This window comes from Bos mutus, chromosome 2, assembly GCF_027580195.1.
Source record: "Bos mutus isolate GX-2022 chromosome 2, NWIPB_WYAK_1.1, whole genome shotgun sequence".
Lineage (NCBI taxonomy): Eukaryota > Metazoa > Chordata > Mammalia > Artiodactyla > Bovidae > Bos > Bos mutus.
In genome coordinates this window covers 11,156,343-11,178,715 of record NC_091618.1, presented here as the reverse complement: position 1 = coordinate 11,178,715, position 22,373 = coordinate 11,156,343, and the positions used below count along the sequence as shown (strand labels likewise).

The 22,373-nt window shown below is 41.6% G+C and overlaps 1 protein-coding gene and 1 long non-coding RNA gene across 14 annotated transcripts in view; one reads left to right on the top strand and one right to left on the bottom strand.

Moving 5' to 3' along the window:
- Window positions 1-50: 50 nt before the first annotated feature.
- On the top strand, window positions 51-22,358 carry LOC138991008 (uncharacterized). Of its 2 annotated transcripts, XR_011467047.1 has the most exons (4): window positions 51-869; window positions 3,478-3,621; window positions 3,990-4,040; window positions 20,430-22,358. It is a non-coding gene; the product is annotated as an uncharacterized lncRNA (long non-coding RNA). The 2 variants fall into 2 exon arrangements; XR_011467049.1 differs by lacking the exon at window positions 3,478-3,621.
- The window catches only part of PHACTR4 (phosphatase and actin regulator 4), a 109,396-nt gene continuing 91,748 nt past the window's right edge, over window positions 4,726-22,373 (bottom strand). For all 12 annotated transcript variants that reach the window (XM_070383930.1, XM_070383940.1, XM_070384034.1 and 9 more), the window contains 5 exons: window positions 14,820-14,875; window positions 14,318-14,379; window positions 12,887-13,024; window positions 12,210-12,286; window positions 4,726-6,998 (listed from right to left, as the gene is read on the bottom strand). In XM_070383930.1, coding sequence (XP_070240031.1) covers window positions 6,983-6,998; window positions 12,210-12,286; window positions 12,887-13,024; window positions 14,318-14,379; window positions 14,820-14,875 — 349 coding nt within the window. In that variant the 3' untranslated portion in view covers window positions 4,726-6,982. The remainder of the gene's footprint in view (window positions 6,999-12,209; window positions 12,287-12,886; window positions 13,025-14,317; window positions 14,380-14,819; window positions 14,876-22,373) is intronic.

The window sequence follows — 22,373 nt, the reverse complement described above, 5'->3', positions numbered from 1 at the left end:
CCCCTAATCTGGCTCAGCGGCATCTCGCGATACTAGAGTCTTCCCGCAGTACCTTGAAGGAGGATGCAGGTTACAGCCAGTGCGTGTTTTTAAGTGTTTAGGCGTATAGTTTGGAGAAGGCAATGGCACCCCACTCCAGTACTCTTGCCTGGAAAATCCCACGGACGGAGGAGCCTGGTAGGCTGCAGTCCATGGGGTCGCTACGAGTCGTACACGACTGAGCGACTTCACTTTCACTTTTCACTTTCATGCATTGGAGAAAGAAATGGCAACCCACTCCAGTGTTCTTGCCTGGAGAATCCCAGGGACGGGGGAGCCTGGTGGGCTGTCGTCTCTGGGGTCGCACAGAGTCGGACATGACTGAAGCGACTTAGCAGCAGCAGGCGTATAGTTAGTAGTAGTAGGTCAGTCGCTCAGTCGTGTACGACTCTTTGCGACCCCATGGACTGCAGGACACCAGGCTTCCCTGTCCATCACGAAGTCTCGGAGCCTACTCAGTTTTATGTCCATCGCATCGATGATGCCATCCAACCATCTCATCCTCTATCATCCCCTTCTCCTCCTGCCTTCAGTCTTTCCCAGCATCAGGGTCTTTTCCCATTGAGTCAGTTCTTCACATCAGGTAGCCAAAGTATTGGAACTTCATCTTCAGCATCAGTCCTTCCAATGGATATTCAGGGTTGATTTCCTTTAGGATTGACAGATTTGATCTCCTTGCAGTCCAGGGGACTCGCTAGAGTCTTCTGGAACACCACAGTCCAAAAGCATCAATTCTTCAGCGGTCAGCTTTCTTTATGGTCCAACTCTCACATCTATACATGATTACTGGAAAAACCATAGCTTTGCCTGGAGGGGCCTTTGTCCGCAAGGTAATGTCTCTGCTTTTTAATATGCCGTCTATGTTTGTCATAGCTTTTCTTACAAGGAGCAAGCATCTTTTAATTTCATGGCTGTAGTCACCATCCGCATTGATTTTGGAGCCCAAGAAAATAAAATCTGTCACTGTTTCCACCTGTTTGCTATGAAGTGATGGGACTGGATGCCATGATCTTCGTTTTTTCAATGTCGAGTTTTAAGCCAACTTTTTTCACTCTCTTTCACTTTCATCAAGAGGCTCTAGTTCCTCTGCTTTCTGCTATAAGGGTGGTGTCATATGCATATATGAGGTTACTGATATTTCTCCTGGCAATCTTGGTTCCAGCTTGTGCTTCATCCAGCCTGGCATTTCTTATGATGTACTCTGCATTTAAGTTAAAGAAGCAGGATGACAATATGCATCCTTGACGTACTCCTTTCTCAGTTTGGAACCAGTGTGTTGTTCCCTGTCTGGTTCTAACTGTTGCTTTCTTGACCCGCATACAGATTTCTCAGGAGGCAGGTTAAGTGAGTGAAAATCACTCAGCCGTGTCCGACTCTTTGTGATCCCATGGGCTATAGAGTTCATGGAATTCTCCAGGCCAGAATACTGGAGTGGGTAGCCTTTTCCTTTCTAGGGGATCTTCCCAACCCAGGGATCGATTCCAGGTCTCCCACATTGCAGGCGAATTCTTTACCAGCTGAGCCACCAGGGAACCCCACTCTAGAAGAATTTTCCACAGTTTGTTGTGATCCACAACACAAGGTTTAGTGTAGTCAGCAAAGCGGGTGGGTTTTTTTTTTTTTTTTCTGGAATTCTCTAGCTTTTTCTATAATTCAGTGGATGTTGGCTATTTGATTTCTGGTTTGTCTGTCTTTTCTAAATCTAGCTTGAACATCTGGAAGTTCACATACTGTTGAAGCTTAGCTTGGAGAATTTTGAGCATTACTTTGTAAAACAGTGCCACTCTTCTCTATTTTTAAAAATAGTTATTTTTAATACAAATATATTATCAATTAATATAATGGATTATTATTTTGAAATGTATCATAAATATTTTGAAATTTTCTCAGTTTTTAGTACAGTAAGTATCAATAGGTATCACCTACAGATACAACAGTTCTTTGGGGTTTTGAGTAATGTTGTAAATTATGAAGGGGTCACGAAACAAAAAGGTTTGAGAACTAGCAGTTTAGAGAAAGAAAGACAAATAATTCTACTTTTCTGGTGATATTATGAGTATTCAGTTGCCTTTCAATCACTCGTTCAATATTTCCATAGTGAATATGACAATTTGCTAGACATTGTGCTAGACACTGGAAATTGAGATGAACTACTTTTTCGGTCCTTGAGAACTCAAGAGTGGAGGAAACAGACATGACAGCAAATTATCTTACTACTTGATAAGTGATGTATGGCATAAATACGGTATTCTGAGGATAGAGCAATTGAAAAATTGGCTAAAGGCTGAGAGGGTTTTCCTGGGGAGTTAAAATTTGAGCTAAAACTTGAAGGAATAGTAGAAGAAAGTGTTAAGTCGCTCAGTCATGTTCAACTCTTTGAGACCCCATGGACTGTAGCCCGCCAGGCTCCTCTGTCCATGGAATTCTCCAGGCAAGAATACTGGAGTGGGTTGGCATTCCCTTCTCTGGGGAATCTTCCCGACCCAGGGACTGAACCCAGGTCTCCTGAATTGCAGGCCTATTCTTTACCATCTGAGCCATTCTTTACCAGCTGAGGGCTTCCCTTGTGGTTCAGCTGCTCAAGAATCTGCCTGCAATGCGAGAGACCTGGGTCTGATCCCTGGGTTGGGAAGATCCCCTGAAGAAGGGAAAGGCTATCCACTCCAGTATTCTGGCCTGGAGAATTCCATGGATGGTATAGTCCATGAGGTTGCAAAGAGTCAGACATGACTAAGTGGTTTTCACGTCACTTCACTTACCGGCTGAGCCACAAGGGAAGCCCAAGAATACTGGAGTGGGTAGCCTATCTCATTTCCAGCAGATCTTCCCTTCCCAGGAATTGAACTAGGGTCTCCTGCATTGCAGGCAGATTCTTAGTAGAAGACTAGCAGAAGGTTGTAGAAGAATAGTAGAAGGGTGAAGTGCAAATGATGACAGCATTCTTGGCTGAGGAACTGGCGGGTCTGTGGTCTCCCAGGAAGGGTAAGGGGTCAGCTTGATTAGGAACATCAAAAGAACTGCCTGGACTTCTCATGAGCATGAGAAGTAGTCAAGAGCTGAATACAAAATATCTTGTAGTCCAAGCAAAGTTTAAATTTTACCCTGTAGGTATCTAAGGGGCAGTAAGGTTGTTTTTTTTAATTTACAAAAAATTTTTGACTGTGCTGGGTCTTCATTGTTGGGCTCAGGCTTTCTCTACTTGGGTGAGCAGGGGCTACTCCCTAGTTGGGGTGCACAGGTTCTAGGGTGCTCAGGCTTCAGTAGTTGTGGCACACAGGCTTAGTTGTTCCCAGGTAGGCAGAATCTTCCTGGACCACGGATTGAACCCATGTCCCTTGCACTGGCAGGCTGAATCTTAACCACTGGACCACCAGGGAAGTCCTAGGGGCTAATAAGTTTTGAAATAAAAGGATTGCTATGACTGTCTTTGCCTTTTAGAACGGTAACTCTAGTGGCAGTATTGGAAGATGGATTGGAAGTTATAAAGTCCCGTTAAATTGTGCTGGCTCCCAACTTGAGTGGTAAATAAGGCAAGAGGAGATAAAGGAACTGAGACATTTCTGGGGTAGAGAATTCTGCAAGGTAAGAGAGGAACTTGCAAATATAGTAATACCAAAGTTTCAGATTTGGAATGCCGAACATAGTAATACCAAAGTTTCACATTTGGGATGCTGAACATATTACGATCTCTAATTCTGATAATTGATAAAGTAGGCGGTAGAGGTAGTGAGTAAGGTCCACACATGAGGTGCATGTTTTTGTTGTTGTTGTTAACCTCATTTTTTATTGAGTTGTGAACTGCTGCACAAACACTTCTAGAGACAACACATGACCTCAAGAAGGTAATGGCAGTTTGAGGTCTCTTTGGAGGGCTAGCAGAAGGAAGATATGGGAGCAGGTGGAGCCCAATGACTCAAGCAGTTCTGACTCATGGTTTCTCTTAACCCTAGGTAAAGGGTGGTATGCTAAACAAGACCAGCCTCTGAAGTGAAAAGTACAAGGTGAGTCATTGGTGGGGCCATCTGGATTGAAACTGGGCTGCTTGCCAGAGTGGAATACATGAGCTACAAATTGTCCTATTTTTGTGATGTCAGCCTAAGGCCTAATTATATCTGGTCCATATACAGTAAGTCCCTTTAGGGACAATTGGTCAGGATGCACTTGGTTTTCCTTGAATATATAAAGGATGATTATATAATTTGCTTTGACTTGGGGGAGGTAACTTTACCTCTGAAGTTCTTCACTGGTTAAATGAGTGTATTTTTACTTACCTCCCAGACTAGGTGGGATTAATAAAACCTAGAGGTACACAGTGTGGGGTTCACAGTTGGCTTTCAACTCTGAAGCTTATTCATTTTCTACAGTTTATACAGACAGACACAAACATTACTGACCTTCATCTCTGGCTGCGTTTAATGTTCTTACTATAACTTTTCTCCCTCATTTACTTCTCATTTAGGATGTCTAGCAATATTTTAGGGACCTCCCCTCCCCCCCTTTTCAGCTGTGCTGTGCAGCATGCAGGATCTTAGTTCCTTGAGCAGGATCAAACCTGTGCCCCTGCAATGGGAGCATGGAAGTCTATACCATTAGACTGCCAGAGAAGTTTCTGAGGAATCATTTTTAACCTACCTTAAAACTTCTGGAATGAGGTAGAACATAAAAAAGAAATACTACATACCAAAATAATATAATTTGTTCTTTTTAATTCTAAAATACATTAATAATTAATATTGATAGGAAGACTGATATACAATGCAATTATTTATTTTACAAGGAGATTCTGTACATCAGGGAAGCATCTTGAAGTACAATACAACAGACTTCTATTTCTTCTTTACATTATGATTGTGAATTGTTACTTACATGGAAGGAGAACACAAAATCCACTTTTATATATATATATATTTATATAAACACCTGAAAGGACTTGACTCCCAAAGTAACTTGTTTCAAAAGAACATGAGTGAGATGAAAGATGAATTAGATTCCTTGGTGGCACACAGGAAGCAAACAAGTAGCTCAGGAAATCAAATCCTGTTTCAAGCTTGGCACATTAAGGGAAAGGAAGGGAGTGAATGGGGTGTGAAAAATGTCATCTGAAGCCACAGAGGATGCTGGCAAAAGCCAAGTAGTCTCCAAACCAACAAGATAGAAAGGTTAGAAGTTAACGCTTCATGTGTGGTCACCTTATATACACACCTCTAACAACTTTGTAGAATCATCTCTTTATCTTCCCTCAGTCATCCCAAACGTCAAGGAGCTGCAGGAGATGTAAGCCCAGTGTATCTCCATAGCCATAAAGCACTTGACAGTTACCGAGAAATCCAAACACCTCCCTGTTCCCCATACAGAGAGAAGCTACTACCTTTTAAGGTCACTTTAGCCTTGTTTTGACCTGATATTCTGATTCTTCAGCAAACCTTACATGGACGCAAAAGGAGGAACAGAGAAACATCTACTGAAAGAGCAGAGACAGGACAAGGACTGGCAGAAGAAGTCAGAAGAAATCCATGAAACAGCCACGATTTTCTGAACATTCAGGGGGAAAAGCCACATTCATAAAGTTTAATAGGAACTTTTTTTCCCTTCCACTTAGAATGGGTAGGAATTAGAGGGACATAGTAAGGCATATGGTTTTCAACAAAAATTCAAAGAAAGCAACTGAATCGTGTGTTTCAGGAAATCATATTAATATATATTACACATATAAAAGGGTGTGGGGGCTGAGCCAATGCCCAGGCACCAACTGCGCTGGCTGCAGCTTGGAAGAGGAGGGCTGAGTGAGGTGGCAGCTGCCAGACAGGGTGAGCAGGAGGGTCAGTGTTGGGAGTTAAGAGGAAGCGCGGCAGGAGAGGGCGACCAGTCCTGAGGAACAGAGAGGAGCGGTGGGTCATGGTCGCGCCCCTCCCACCTGCTTCTCCAAGGACCTTTTTCTGTCTAGTCCCCACACCCCCAGGACCTTGCAGTGATTCTGGCTGGAACCGTGGGGGCTGACAGCACACGAGTGCTCCCGCAGTGCTCCTGCTGTAGGGGAGAGAATGCATCTGTTGGTTAGAATGATTTAGAGTTATCATCTGGTACAACAAAAATACAACAGTCTAAACAACTTGAGCCATGAGTCAGTTTTCTGCCAAGTTGGCCTTAATGTAAAGGCCCTTTTTGGTTTTGTTTTTATATATAGAAAACATATATGCTGTCTCATTTTCCCAACTTGGAATCTAGTTGCAGCTCAAGACTGTTTAACAGATAGGAAAACTGTTAAGCTCCCATCATTTCTTCACAATTTTTTAAAAAAATACAAATCAGAATAATTTGTGCCAAAAGAAGAACATGTCAGATCCTGAGCTTCTCCCGGGCTGGGTTGCCTGAAGAGGACTGTATTGCTGTATTACAAAAAGTACAGTGCAGGGCTTTTAGCTGACATGCCAGTGGGAAATGAAGGCTTCTCCCTGAAGATGGGGGCCCCATTTCCTAGAAGGTTGGGGGCCTCCAGCAGGTTTCCCCCATCACCAACTGGATGTGATGGCTAGAATTTAGCATCTATACAGGTGGGTCTCACAATAGGACAGGGCTGGTAAGGCCAATGGTGCAAACTGTGCCTTAGCACAGGCAGTCATCGTGGGTGAGGTTCAGCCAATAAAACTTGGAACCTGCACGTGACCCAGAACATTGAGGCTGGTGAGGGAAGACGCCTCAGGTATGCTGCATCATTACAAGGTTCAAAAGCACTGACAAAGTGTTCAGTTTTGCCCAAGGCAGCACGTGAGAATCCATTCCAGTGAAATGCTACATTCATCGAAGTGCTGTTCACTCCAGAACTGTAGCCCAAAGGACTCAATTCTGGCTGTGCTGGGAAGTGCTGAAGCTCCCTCCGTGCCTCTCTGCACACTGAAGCAGCCCTGTGTTGGGGGGTTGTTAGATCCTCTCTCAAACTTCAGCATCACGGACGGTGGTAGCTAAAAGAAATGATCAGAAAGAGCCAGGTTACCAGATGTTGCAGACTACTTTGCTATGACAGTTGACTCTTGAACAACAGGGTCCAACAACTGCACAAGTCCAATTTTATGTACATTTTTTTCAGTAGTAAATACCACAGAACTGTATGATTGAATTGGATGTATAGGAAATGGAACCATGGATACAGAGGAGCCACATATAGGGAGGGCAGCTATAAATCATATGTGGATTTTCAACTGAACTGCTTAGAGGGTTGTGGGCACCCCAACTTCTGCATTGTTCACAGGTCAACTGTATTATCTTAAAAATAAAGAAATGCTATGTTCTAATTGAAAAACAAAAAACAAAAAAAAACTGCCTCTCCTCCACTCTAACCCTACCTGACATTTCTGTAGCATCTGATACTCCTGACCATCTTCTTTTCTTCTTGAAACTTCTTTTGACTTCTGTAACACTATGTTTTCCCTAGTTTTCCTTCTTTTTCAATTGCTTTTCCTCAATCTGCTTTCCAGATTCATTTTCTTCCGTCCATCATTTAAATATAAAGCACTTTTCTCCTTAAGAACCACTATCTTTTCTCATAAATTTGAATCTTTATATCTTCTTTTCCTCCCTGGACTCTAGGCTGAATAGCCAACTGTTTTCTAGGCAGCTCCCTTCAATGTGTCATAGGCTCAACATATATAATTGACTTTCTAGTTTGTTCACTGTCTGTTTTCTTCTTTTAGAACAAAAGCTCCTTAAGGACAGGGACTTTACCTTATTCTCTGCTATATCCCAAGCACCTAGCACTGTATCTATCATGTAGTGGGTGCTGAATAAATATTTACTGAATAAATGTCCTAAACTGTTCACTGAATTCCTTATAGACTAACCAGTCCTCAAAAATCATGTTAGAAATCAAAGAGTCATTTCAATTACTTCCTTTAATTTGTCCCTGGAATCAACAGAGTGCCAACTCTGGTTGATTCTATGCATGAAATGTCTTTCAAATTTATCTTCCCTGGTTTGCACTAGCAGCATGCTTAGTCTATTTCAGTTGCTTCCTAACTGGTCTCCTTGCTGCTGGTCTCTTCATTCTTCCAAATCCCCTTCCAAACTTCCACCAGGGTTTGTTCGCAAATACATGATCCCCAGAGGTTCCAACATCCTCACCTAAGAGCCAAAGCTCTCCAGAACCTGACCGTAACCCATCTTGCTAGTTTCAGCTTTACCATGCTGCCCCCATCTGTCCTCTGCTCCAGCTCCATGTTCTGTTACAAAGAGCACACATTTTCCTGCCTCTCGAAGTCCCACTATAGCTGGCAGGTTTGCTTACCATCTTCCTTCCTTCCTTCTTTTTAATAAAACATTTATGGTGGGGCTACGACTTCATTGCTGTGCATGGGCTTTCTCTAGTTGTGGTGAGCGGGGGGCTTCTCACTGCAGTGCCTTCTATTATTGCAGAACACAAGCTTTAAGAGCTTGGGCTTGGTGGCTGTGGCACCAGGCTTGGTTGCCCTGGTAGAACATAGAATCTTCCCAGACCGGGGATCGAACCTGTATCCCCTACATTGGCAGGTGGATCCTTAACAACTGGACCACCAGGGAAGTCCCCTTCCTTCCTTCTCGTGCAAATAAATTATTTTACATAATGTAAGATGTAGCCTAAACATCATTTTCTTTATGACTTTCTTGTACTGTTGCTCACTATGGTACTTTATTACTACTAAAAATAGCTAATACTGACAAGACCTTCTAGAACTAACACCCAAAAAAGATGTCCTTTTCACTATAGGGAACTGAAATGCAAAAGTAGGAAGTCAAGAAACACCTGGAGTAACAGGCAAATTTGGCCTTGGAGTACACAATGAAGCAGGGCAAAGGCTAATAGAGTTCTGCCCAGAGAACGTACTGGTCATAGCAAACACCCTCTTCCAACAACACAAGAGAAGACTCTACACATGGACATCACCAGATGGTCGACACCAAAATCAGATTGATTATATTCTTCGCAGCCAAAGATGGAGAAGCTCTATACAGTCAGCAAAAACAAGACCAGGAGCTGACTGTGGCTCAGATCATGAACTCCTTATTGCCAAATTCAGACTTAAATTGAAGAAAGTAGGAAAACCACTAGACCATTCAGGTATGACCTAAACCAAATCCCTTATGATTATACAGTGGAAGTGAGAAACAGATTTAAGGGACTAGATCTGATAGATAGAGTGCCTGATGAACTATGGACAGAGGTTCGTGACACTGTACAGGAGACAGGGATCAAGACCATCCCCAAGGAAAAGAAATGCAAAAAAGGAAAATGGCTGTCTGGGGAGGCCTTACAAATAGCTGTGAAAGGAAGAGAAGCGAAAAGCAAAGGAGAAAAGGAAAGATATACCCATTTGAATGCAGAGTTCCAAAGAATAGCAAGGAGAGATAAGAAAGCCTTCCTCAACAATCAATGCAAAGAGAGAGAACAATAGAATGGGAAAGACTAGAGATCTCTTCAAGAAAACCAGAGATACCAAGGGAACATTTCATGCAAAGATGGGCTCAATAAAGGACAGAAATGGTATGGATCTAACAGAAGCAGAAGATATTAAGAAGAGATGGCAAGAATACACAGAAGAACTGTACAAAAAAGATCTTCACAACCCAGATAATCACGATGGTGTGATCATTCACCTAGAGCCAGACATCCTGGAATGTGAAGTCAAGTGGGCCTTAGAAAGCATCACTACAAGCAAAGCTAGTGGAGGTGATGGAATTCCAGTGAGCTATTTAAAATCCTGAAATATGATGCTGTGAAAGTGCTACACTCAATATGCCAGCCAATTTGGAAAACTCAACAGTGGCCACAGGACTGGAAAAGGTCAGTTTTCATTCCAATGCCAAAGAATGCTCAAACTACAGTACAATTGCACTCATCTCACACACTAGTAAAGTAATGCTCAAAATTCCCCAAGCCAGGCTTCAGCAATACGTGAACTGTGAACTTCCAGATGTTCTAGCTGGTTTAAGAAAAGGCAGAGGACCAGAGATCAAATTGCCAACATCCGCTCGATCACTGAAAAAGCAAAAGAGAGCCAGAAAAACATCTACTTCTGCTTTATTGACTATGCCAAAGCCTTTGACTGTGTGGATCACAATAAACTGTGGAAAATTCTGAAAGAGATAGGAATACCAGACCACCTGACCTGCCTCTTGAGAAACCTGTATGAAGGTCAGGAAGCAACAGTTAGAACTGGACATGGAACAACAGACTGGTTCCAAAGAGGAAAAGGAGTACGTCAAGGTTGTATATTGTCACCCTGCTTATTTAACTTATATGCAGAATACATCATGAAAAACGCCGGGCTGGAAGAAGCACAAGCTGGAATCAAGATTGCCAGGAGAAATATCAATAACCTCAGATATGCAGATAACACCACCCTTTTGGCAGAAAATAAAGAACTAAAGAGCCTCTTGATGAAAGTGAAAGAAGAGAGTGAAAAAGTTGGCTTAAAGCTCAACATTCAGAAAACGAAGATCATGGCGTCTGGTCCCATCACTTCATGGCAAATAGATGGGGAAACGGTGGAAACAGTGGCTGACTTTATGTTTTGGGGCTGCAAAATCACTGCAGATGGTGACTGCAGCCATGAAATTAAAAGACGCTTACTCCTTGGAAGGAAAGTTATGTTCAACCTAGACAGCATATTGAAAAGCAGAGACATTACTTTGCCAACAAAGGTCCGTCTAGTCAAGGCTATGGTTTTTCCAGTGGTCATGTATGCATGTGAGAGTTGGACTATAAAGAAAGCTGAGCCCTGAAGAATTGATGCTTTTGAACTGTGGTGTTGGAGAAGACTCTTGAGAGTCCCTTGGACTGCAAGGAGATCCAACCAGTCCATCTAAAGGAGATCAGTCCTGGGTGTTCATTGGTAGGACTGATGTTGAAGCTGAAACTCCAATACTTCGGCCACCTGATGCAAAGAGTTGACTTATTTGAAAAGACCCTGATGCTGGGAAAGATTGAGGGCAGGAGGAGAGGGGGATGACAGAGGTTGAGATGGTTGGATGGCATCACCAACTGAATGGACATGGGTTTGGGTGAACTCCGGGAGCTGGTGATGGACAGGGAGGCCTGGCATGCTGAGGTTTACAGGGTCGCAGCGTCTGACACAACTGAGTGACTGAAGAACTGAACTGAATACTGACACAGGCAGGAAATGGTGGAGGTGGGACATGAAACCCGACAGTTTCAGCCCTCAGAATGGCTAAGGCATTTATCATATTGACTGTACAGAGTGGTATACACATCTTTTCCCAGCTTAGACTATAATCTCCTTACTGACAAGTACGGCTTGTTATTGAGGTCATATTACAGTGCCCTGAATGGCACAACTGTTGTTCAAAGAAGCTGCCTTCTCTAATTTTGTCATAGTTCAGTACAAAAAAATTATGTAGTTAAAATAACCATTTGTTCTGTATTTTTATTGAAAAATGTTTAATATTTTGTCTTCCAACTTTGCTTGTTCCTTCTTTTTACAGCAAACTGTAATTGTCATCATACCTTCTTTCTTTCTTTTTTTTTTTTTCATACCTTCTTTCATTTAGCCTCTTCTTATAAGTGTTTTGAGAGTCACCTAGATACTTCTACAGATTCCATTTGTGGCTACCTGAGTCTTTAGGTGTGGGCTGGGGCCTTAATCACAACAGTAATTCCAAATCAGAATGCTTCTTGGGTGCTTTGTGGCTTTTTCCATGATGTTTATACACTAAACTGGTAAGATCAACTGTGCTAAAAAGGACTGAAACCAGAGGGGGCAGGTTCCTTTCCAGCTTAGCAACCATTCCGTATCCATAACCTGGGACAGTGAGGTGCAGAAAAGAGAGCACCCAACTGCTTTTAGTCATTCATTGCTTTTCCCACATCCTGGTTGTGCAAGTCAAGCACCTTACTTAACCCTTTTGAGTCTTATTTCCTCATTAATAAAATGGGGATATGAACACACCTGGTATGTTAACTGCAAGTAACAAGTAAGATATAAAATACATAAAATGCCATACTCCATAAGGCATGAACTATGCCTCTTAGTTCTCGTCTCTTTCTCTTAATATAGTCTTTGTGCAGTTAACACCGAGTGTTGTTCTTTTAACTATGTCTTTAGAATCCTTTCAAGCTGAACAACTCTGCCTCATTTGCTTTTTGGTGGAGTTCTACTTAGCTTCCAGTATTTAGGTCTTACCGTGTAAAATGTTTACTCTCCTCATGAACTTCCATCTCTGAGCTTTTAAACTCATTTAATTCTTTCCTTATGGCAGCCTGTAGAGTAGAAACAAAAATGTTTCAGCATCTTCTGTCTGCTACAACAGCAACAGCGTGCTTTGTCATCTGATCTCTACTGTGCTTAACTCTGACCAGGCAACCCAGAGAGAGGGAAGAAGTCAGGTGAACACAGAGTTCTGTGTGTGGCTCTGAGCCTGATGCACATTGCCTTCCTGACAACCTCTGTCTCATAATAAACCTGAAATCTCCAGTTAAATCAAAACCCTTGAAGAGCTCAAAAGAGAGACTGTAGCTTTTACAGTTTCCCAAGCATGTAAAAATGCTTTCCCTGTTATTAAAGTGAAATATGAGTAATTACTAAAATATACCACCCAAACTCCCTCCAATGAAACATAACTCCCGTTAAAAAATATGCTTTATTTCCTTGCAGCTTTTTGTACCCTGCAATACAGCAGGGATTTTCTCTTCTGTAAGTTTTGGTGACGATGTCCATGTTTTAGTTTGTACTTCTTGGTATTTTGTATCATAATTAGATATTTCACATTATACAAGAAGTAGACATTTTGTTTATGGTTCCCCGTTCTAGTTGATGTCTTGTGTCCTTCAAATAAAGAGAGACAGACAAATGACAGATACCTTGTCAGCAGGGGTCAGTTTGGTCCAAGGTTTGTCAGCTCGCCGGTCATAATCGTGAGCATCTGTCACTTCCACGTATTCATTAAACCTCAGAATCTTCCTGGCAAGTAGTTCAGCCACAGTTGGCCTTTGACTGAGCTGAAAGAAATGGAGGCCCTCAGTTCACTATGCCAGGACTCAGGCATCAATCATGCATTCAAACTGCCTTTAATCCAGAGCTTCAACTTTCACTGCACAACAGAATCACCTTGGGACCTTTAAACACGACTGATCTCTGGGTCCATCCTCAGATGCTGAGTATCAGGAATTTGTTTAACTCCATGATGCACAGCCAAGATTGAGAACGAAGAATTGCTATTAAACCAGTATAACCAGTGCTTCTCAAACTTTAACAGGCATACAAACCATTTGGGGATATGGTTAAAGTGTAGATTCTGACTAAGCAGATTTGGAGTGGGGCCTGAGATTCTGTAGCTCTTACAAATCCCAGGTGATGCCAGTGCTGCTGGTCCGTGGACCACATGTTGGGCAGCAAAAGGGTCCAGGCTACAAATTCACATCTAAGACACTAGAAGGTGAATCCACTGAATATGAAAGCAGTATCTATTAATGAGGGACATTAAGGGTGAATTTCCTGTCAACGTGAGTAATGCCCAAGACACCAGATTCTGTAACAAATTAAGATTTAAGGGTGAACAATGAGTTAACCTGCTCAATCTGAAGCCTTTAAATCCTATGATGGCCTTTAGCCACCCGCAATCTACCAAGGATAATTCGTCTGGTCCTGGGGAAGGGGAGAAGTAGGAAAAATCAGGAGGAGATGTCTAGTTTCCTCGCTTTCCTGGGGATTCCCGTACATTTTAAAAAATATCTACAGAACGCAGACCAATTCTAAGAATCTACAGGAGGTAATTACCAACTAATAATGAGGGAGGCAAAGGAAAAATGGCTTACTCCCAGAGTTTAAGGGCTAAACAAGCCTGCAACAGAAATGATTCTACCCTAACTGATTTGGGACCAATGAGAAAATCGTACTTGGTTTTTCACACTTTTCAGGTGTAACTAAGGGTCAATTCAGTTGTTTCTCTCATTAGAATATAAGGTTTGCCTTGGAAAAACAAGCACTACACACTCTTCCTGTTACTGTGTCCATACTCCCGCAGGTTTTAGTTGATACCAAAATTCCAGGTCTACTAAAGAAAAGGTCAAACGTGTGCAAATATTTACTGAACACCTTCATGTGCCAGGCTTTCTTTAAATAGTTAAAAAAAAAAAAAAGTTCTTGTAATGCTGTATTGTTTTCTATATTTTCATCATGTGTTCTGTTTTCACAGAAACCTATGGCAATTCAAGTCAAATTCATTTCTTTCCAGTCAAACAGGCCATTCACACACCAGACACAGACTGAGACTGAACACCTGGGGAGCGTACCTTTCTAGTGAGCCGACGTTTAATTTCTCGTTTTTCTGCCTGACGATCAGCTTCATTTTTAGCTACAGTTGATAGTCAGAAACAAAGAATATTACTTCAGAATGGCAATCAGCATATCAAACTTTTCAGTGATTACACACAGATAATTCTCACAGGCTCCGAGTCAGAATAAATACTAACTGTGGGCTCAAGACAATTTTCTTGTCAACTGGTGTAGTCAAACACTGGGTCGGCCAAATGCCCAAGGTAGGTGCAGGATACTATGAGACTATTAAAATACAGTTTTCTGGAGCATTCCAGTACACAAAACAATATCATAATGATTTTCTGTAAAGGAAGCTTGGGGAACTACGTTCCTTCAGGGGGAAAAATTAAGAATACTCCTTCCTTGGCTGGAATACTCTGCTCGGCCCTTGTTGAAAAATGCTTTTCTGTTATGTATATTAAAGTCAGAAATACACAAAGAAAATCTACACAGCTTCGTTCCCACATCTGGACTCACGTTGTAGTATGTTCCGTTGCTCTAGTTCTTCCGGTGTTGGTCTCTGACTCAGTCGTCTAAAAAGGAGATGAACAGGAGTTTTGTCTATGTTAAGTCACCCAACCCTGTTTATACAGATCTGTTTTGGTCTTAGTTTATGTTAGCCCCTACACTAGAAAGAAATCAAAAAATTTTCAGTTTTTGTTTATGAAACATTTTTCACACTGAAAGTGTTAATACATATATTACAATGTAAAAAGGGACTATACCAGCAAACAGGAGACTAGCTTTGGTGCCAACAAGTTCTGTCACCACAGAAAAGCTTAGTTAGACTCTGAGTGTACTCATGTGTAAAATGAACATTTGGACTGCTTTTGTGACTCCCAAACAGATCTGCTCCTTCAGCATATGGGTTAACACAGATCCTCAAAGATATTAATAAAGATTCTGATTTTGAGGACTGAGATTTTATGAGTATGTGTGTACATACACATATATAAATATTTGTAATGCTTCCCATATGACTCTGATTCCCCTCATTTTACTTATTTATTTAAACTTTTACTTTTTGGCCATGCCTTGTAGCATGTGGGATTTTAGGTCCCCAACCAGGGCTCGAACCTGTATCCCTTGCATTGGGAGCATGGAGTCTTAACCATTGGATCACCAGGGAAGCCCCTCTCTTTTTTAAATTTTTATTTTGAAGCACTACTTTTTATTATTTGTTTTTGCCTGTGCTGGGTCTTCATTGCTGCGGGCAGGCCTTCTCTAGCTGCGGTGGCAGGGGCTTCTCACTGCGGCGGTTTCTCTTGTTGGGGAGTATGGGCTCTAGGAAGCAAGGCTCAGTAGGTGTGGCCCATGGGCTTAGAATTCCCTGTACCCTGCACTGGCAGGAAGATTCTGATCAACTGGTCCACCAGGGAAGTCCTTCTTTTGATTTTTAAACCAGTGGTTTAGGAACCACTGGAATTTAAACTTGTCTCTTTTGGAGTTATATTCTGTAAAACCTATGATTTCAATTTTGGTCCTCTCGGAAATATTGATGAAGTTTCTTATTTCATTCCCAGATCTGAGATGTTATTCACCAATGAAAACTTGTCACTTCTAGAAACAGAAAGTTCTTCAATTCTTACTCTTAATGTATAATTCTCAACAGTATCTAATTATGTGCTAGTAACTCTTTAGTTGCATGGAAAACTCCCAGGACCATTTTATATACAATTTACAATTATATGTATTTCAAAGTTTTTCTTGTCTCTCTGAACAAGACCATCTTTTTTCAACATTCATTAAAAAACACACCACCACAGCTTTACTAAGGTATAAATGACATACAATCAATTGCATGATTTGATATTCTGACATATGTATGTACCTGTAAAATCATCACTACAATCAAGGGAAGGAACACATCCATCATCCTTGGAATGATTTCCAGGGCTGCTGTAACAAGTTACCACAAAGTGGATGGCTTATGAAGAAGATCGCTCAGTCGTGTCCGACTCTTTGCGACCCCATGGACTGTAGCCTACCAGGCTCCTCTGTCCATGGGATTTTCCAGGCAATAGTACTGGAGTGGATTGCCATTTCCTTCTCTAGGGAACTTCCTGACCCACGGATCGAACCCAGGTCTCCCATATTGTACACAGACGCTTAACCGTCTGAGCTACCAGGGAAATATTTATTCTCCCACAGTTCTGGAGGCCAGAGTCCAGAATCCAGGCGTTGGTAAGGCTGGTTCCTTCCGAAGTTTCTGAGGGAGAACTTGTTCCTGCCTCTCTCCCGGCTTCTGTGTTCTTCGGCTTTTAGATGCGTCAGCCTAGTTTCTGCCTTAGTCACCTAGCATTCGCCCTATGTGTGTCTGAGTCTCTGCGTCCCAATTTCCCTCCCCTTATGAGGACACCAGTCACTGGACTAGAGCCTACCCTAACTAATCTAGTATGTCGTTATTTTTCACTCGCTAAGTCATGTCCAACTGCTTGCAACCCCATGGACTGCAGCATGCCAGGCTCCGCTGTATTTCACTTTCTTCCCAGAGTTTGCCCAGATTCATGTCCACTGAGTTGGTGATGCTATCTATCCATTTCATCCTCTGTTGCCCCTTTCTCGGGCCTTCAATCTTTCCTAGCATCAGGGTCTTTTCCTGTGAGTTGGCTCTTCGCGTCAGATGACCAATGTACTGGAGCTTCAGCTTCAGCGGCAGTCCTTCCAATGAATATTCAGGGTTGATTTCCTATAGGATTGACCTGGTTTGATCTTGCAGCCCAAGAGACTCTCAAGAGTCTTCTCCAGCACCACAGTTCAAAATCATCCATTCTTCAGTGCTCAGCCTTCTTTATGGTTGCACTCTTATATTTGTAAGTGATTGCTGGTAAAACCATAGCTTTGACTATACGGACACTTTGTTGTCAGCAAAGTGATGTCTCTGCTTTTTAATGTGCTGTCTAGGTTTGTCATAGCTTTCCTTCCAAAGAGCAAGCATCTTTTAATTTCATGGCTGCAATCACCATCCACAGTGATTTTGGAGCCCAAGAAAATCCAGTATGACTTCATCTTAAATTGATTATATCTACACAGACCCCCTATCCAAATAAGGTCACATTCATAGGTACCATCTTTCCAGGCGGTGCAGTGGTAAAGAATTCATCTGCAATGAAGGAGTCAGGGGAGGCATGGGTTTGATCTCTGGGTTGGGAAGATCTTCTAGAGGATGAAATGGCAACCCACTCCAGTACTCTTGCTTGGAAAATCCCATGGACAGGAGAGCCTGGTGGGCTACAGTCCATGGTGTTGTAAAGAGTCGGACACAACACAGCACGTATGTACCATACGTACCAGAGATTAGGATTCATTTTGGGAGGTACAATTCTACCTACTATGACCTTCCTGACAAAGTCTCATTTCCTTTGTAATCACTACCTCCCTGCCTCCAGGCAAACAATGACTTGTTTTATGTATAGTTTCCATTTTCTAAAATTTTATATAAAACCATACAGTATGCACTCTTTTTGTCTAGTTTTTTTTCACTCAGGATAATTACTGAGATCCATATAAGCAAAGGCATTATTAGTAGTTCATTCGTATTTACTGCTCTGTAGTATTCCATCATTCCTTTCCATTTCACATTATGCTCAAAATCCTTCATGCTAGGCTTCAGCAGTACGTGAACTGGGATTTAGAAGAGGCAGAAGAATCAGAGCTCAAACTGGCAGCATTTGTTGGACCATAGAAAAAGCAAGGGAGTTCCAGAAAAACATCCACTTCTTCTTCACAGGGGCTTCCCTGGTGGCTCAGACGGTAAAGACTCTGCCTCAAATGCTAGGAGACCCGGGTTTAATCCCTGGTCGGGAAGATCCCCTGGGAAAGAAAATGGCAACCCACTCCAGTATTCTTGCCCAGAGAATCCCATGGACAGAGGAGCCTGGCGGGCTACAGTCCATGGGGTCGCAAAGAATCGAACACAACTGAGTGACTGACACTCACTTTTCTACTTCACTGACTAGGCTAAAGCCTTTGACTTGTGTGGATCACAACAAACTGGAAAATTCTTAGAGATGGGAATACCAGACTACCTTACCTATCTCTTGAAAAACCAGTATGCGAGTTAAAAAGCAAGAGAACCAGACATGGAACAACTGACTGGTTCAAAATTGGGAAAGAAGTACGTTAAGGCTGTATATTATCACCCTGCTTATATAACTTACATGCAGAGTACATCATATGAAATGCTGGACTTGATGAATCATAAGCTGGAATCAATACTGTTGGGAGAAATACCAACAACTTCAGATATGCAGATGATAAGATTCTAATGGCAGAAGGTGAAGAGGCACTAAACAGCCTCTTGATGAGGGTGAAAGAGGAGAGTGAAAAAGCTGGTTTGAAACTCAACATTCAAAAAACTAAGATCAAAGCATCTAGTCCCATCACTTCATGGCAAATAGAAGGGGAAAAAGTGGAAACATTGACAGATATTATTTTCTTGGGCTCCAAAATCACTGTGGACGGTGACTGCAGCCATGAAATTAAAAGATGCTTGCTCCTTGGAAGGAAATCTATGAGAAACCTAGAGACTATATTAAAAAGCAGAGACATTACGTTGCTGACAAAGATCCATCTAGTCAAAGCTATGGTTTTTCCAGTAATCATATATCGACGTGAGAGCTGGACCATAAAGAAGGCTGAGCACTGAAGAACTGATGCTTTTGAACTGTGGTGCTGTAGAAGACATTTTTTTTTTAGCATTTTCATTTATTTGGCTGTACTTGGTCTTAATTGTGGCATTTGAGATCTAGTTCCCTGACCAGGGATCAAACCCAGGCCCCCTGCTCTGGGAGCATAGAATTTTAGTGACTGACCACCAGGGAGGTCCCTGGAGTGGAGTCTTGAGAGTCCCTTGAGCTGCAAGGAGATCAATCCAGTCCATCCTAAAGGAAATCAATATTCCTGAATATTCCTGAATATTCACTGGAAGGAGTAATGCTAAAGCTGAAGCTCCAATACTTTGGCCACCTGATATGAAGAGCTGACTCATTGGAAAAGACCCTGACGCTGGGAAAGACTGAAGGCAGGAGGAGCAGGGGCTGACACAGGATGGGATGGTTGGATGGCATCACTGACTCAATGGATGAGAGTCTGAGCAAAGTCCAGAAGATGGCAGAGGACAGGGAAGCCTGGTGTGCTGTAGTCCATGGGGTCACAGAGTCGGACACAACTGGGTGACCAGACAACAACAAATGATTAATGATGTTGAACATCTTTCCATATTCTTGTCATCTGTGTATCTTTTTTCATAATGTGTCTTTTAAAGTCTTCTGCTTCCCCCACCTTTATTTCTGTTTCTAAATTTTTTAAAAAATTATTGTTTTGGGCTGAGCTGGGTCTTTGTTGCTGCACGTGGGCTTCTCTAGTTGTGGTGAGAGGGGACTACTCTCTAGTTGCGGCGTGCAGACTTCTCGTGTTGTGGCTTCTCTTGTTTGGAGCACGGGCTCTAGGGTTTGTGGGCTCTGTAGCTGTGTCGCACGGGCTTAATTCCCCTGAGGCATGTGGAAAAAGTATCTTTCAGAGAACAAAAAATTTTGATGAAGTGCAATTTATCAGTGTTTTTCTCTTAAGAATCATGCTTTGAGATCATATCTAAGAAAATTTTGTCTAAACCATATTCTTCTATATGAGTGAGTCTCTTCCTGGGCTCTCTCTTCTGTTCCATTGATTTCTTTGTTCATCCTCCTTTATGTCAATTTCATAGTGTTTAGGTAACTTTAGCTTTATAATATGTCTTAAAATAAGACAGTGTTAGTCCTCCAGTCCTGTTCTTTTTCATAGTTGCTTTATATTTCTGACAACTGTAGAATCCGTTTGTCAGTTAAAGTCCACTAAGGGGCATTTTGATTGGAACTGCATTAAATCTGATGTCTTGATAATACTGAGACTTGTGATCCATGAAAATGTTATTTCTCTCCATATATTTAGGTTTTCTTTACTTTCTTTACCATTATTTTATATTTTACAATGCACAGGTCTTACATAATCTTTCATCAGGTTTATCCACAATATTTAAAGGTTTTTTTATGGTATTGTAAATTGTTATTATAAATGTTAATCTCTCATATTTCTGCATTTCAATTTCAGACTATTCATGGCCAATGTTCAACAAGCTCTTCTAAGACTATTATGACCTGGGAAAAGATACTCAATGATGAGCAACTATCTGTGTAATAAAGCAAAAAGGAATCTATTATCAAAGATTGCCATTTTTGGATAAAATGTACAATGTGTCAGGAATATAGTCAATAATAATGTAATATCTTTGTATCGAGACAGATGGTAACTAGATTCATTGTGGTGAGCATTTTGCAATGTATAGAAATATTAAACCTGTGTACCAGGAACTAACATAGTATTGTAGGTCAACTATACTCCAAAAACCAAATAAATTCATGGAAAAAGAGATCAGATTTGTGGTTACCAGAGGCAGGGGGTGGGAGACAGGAAACTGGATGAAGGTGGTCAAAAGGTGTAAACTTTCAGTTATAAAATAAATACTAGGGAGGTAATATAGAATGTGATTAATATAATTAATATCTATGTTATATATATCAAAGTCATTAAGAGAGTAAGTCCTAAGAGTTCTCATCACAAGGAAAAAATATATTTCCTGTTTCTTTTATTGTATATCTATAGGAGATGATGGATTTCATTAAACTTATTGTGATAATCATTTTATGATGTATGTAAGTCAAATCATTATGCTCTATATGTTAAACTTATACAGTGCTGTATGCCAAATATATCTCAATAAAATTAAAAAGAAAAAAATCCCCATTTTTAACTAATTCCTAATCTTGATGACCTCCTGGTAATACTCAGAGAGCCACAGGTCTGCATTAAGATTGCCATCTTGGCCAACAGCAGAGCCTGGTGTCTGAGGTAGGAGAGGAGAATATATTTTAATGAACAGGCATCCTTATTTAATTATTTTTAAGGACTATGCCAAGAGTTCCACCTTCCTTTTCCTTACTCTACCTAGAGAAACATCTGAGGTGGGCAAACTTGTCTGTATACCTGGGCTCTACTTGTAGTACATATGCAGGAAGCTGGCTTGCATTCAGTTTCTCTATGCTTTTGGTTCTAGTGACTTGAAAAATATATTAATACTAACACTTTGAAAGGAGGCAGTTACATGGAACATGTGAAATAGATACAATGGAAATTGTGGGTGTGATATTTAACTGGGCTTGGACCTCAGGGCTGAGCAACAGGATAAATGCCAGAAAAGCCTTGCTGTCCTAGGAACCACCTGAATTCTTAGAAACTAAAATTTAAAAAAAAAACAAACACACTTATGTGTTTTTGGGGCTTCCCTAGTGGCTGAGTGGTAAAGAATCCACCTGTCAATGCAGAAGATGTGGATTCCACCCAAGTCAGGAAGATCCGTTGGAGAAGGAAACAGCAACCCACTCCAGTATTCTTGCCTGGGAAATCCCATGGACAGAGAAGTCTGGCAGGCTACAATCCACGAGGTCAAAAAAGAGTCAGACATGACTCAGTGACTAAACAACAACAACAGCATGTCTATCTTATGGTGTAAAGCTCTGAGAGCTATCTAGTTCCTTAATTTCCAGATTCATTGAAGATACCCATCTGTGTACAACATGTACTTTTTTTTAACTATGCTTTTTTTTTAAACTAACTTTTTAAAAAAACTGTTTCTAAAATTTTTTAAAAAAGGATATATGAATGCTCCACCACCAAGTAAGTCTCTAAGACATTCTCCAGGCCAGAATACTGGATTGGTTAGCCTTTCCCTTCTCCAGGGGGTCTTCTCAACCCAGGGATGGAACCCAGGTCTCCCAGGTAACCTGGGTTGCAGGCGGATTCTTTACCAGCTAAGCCACAAGGGAAGTCCAAGAATACTGGAGTGGGTAGCCCAGTCCTTCTCCAGGGGATCTTCCCCGCTCAGGAATCGAACGGGGTTACCTGCATTGCAGGCAGGTTCTTTACCAACTGAGAAATCAGGGAAGCCCACATATACTGGCATAATCAAATCAGATCAATATATTCTAAGAAAAGGCC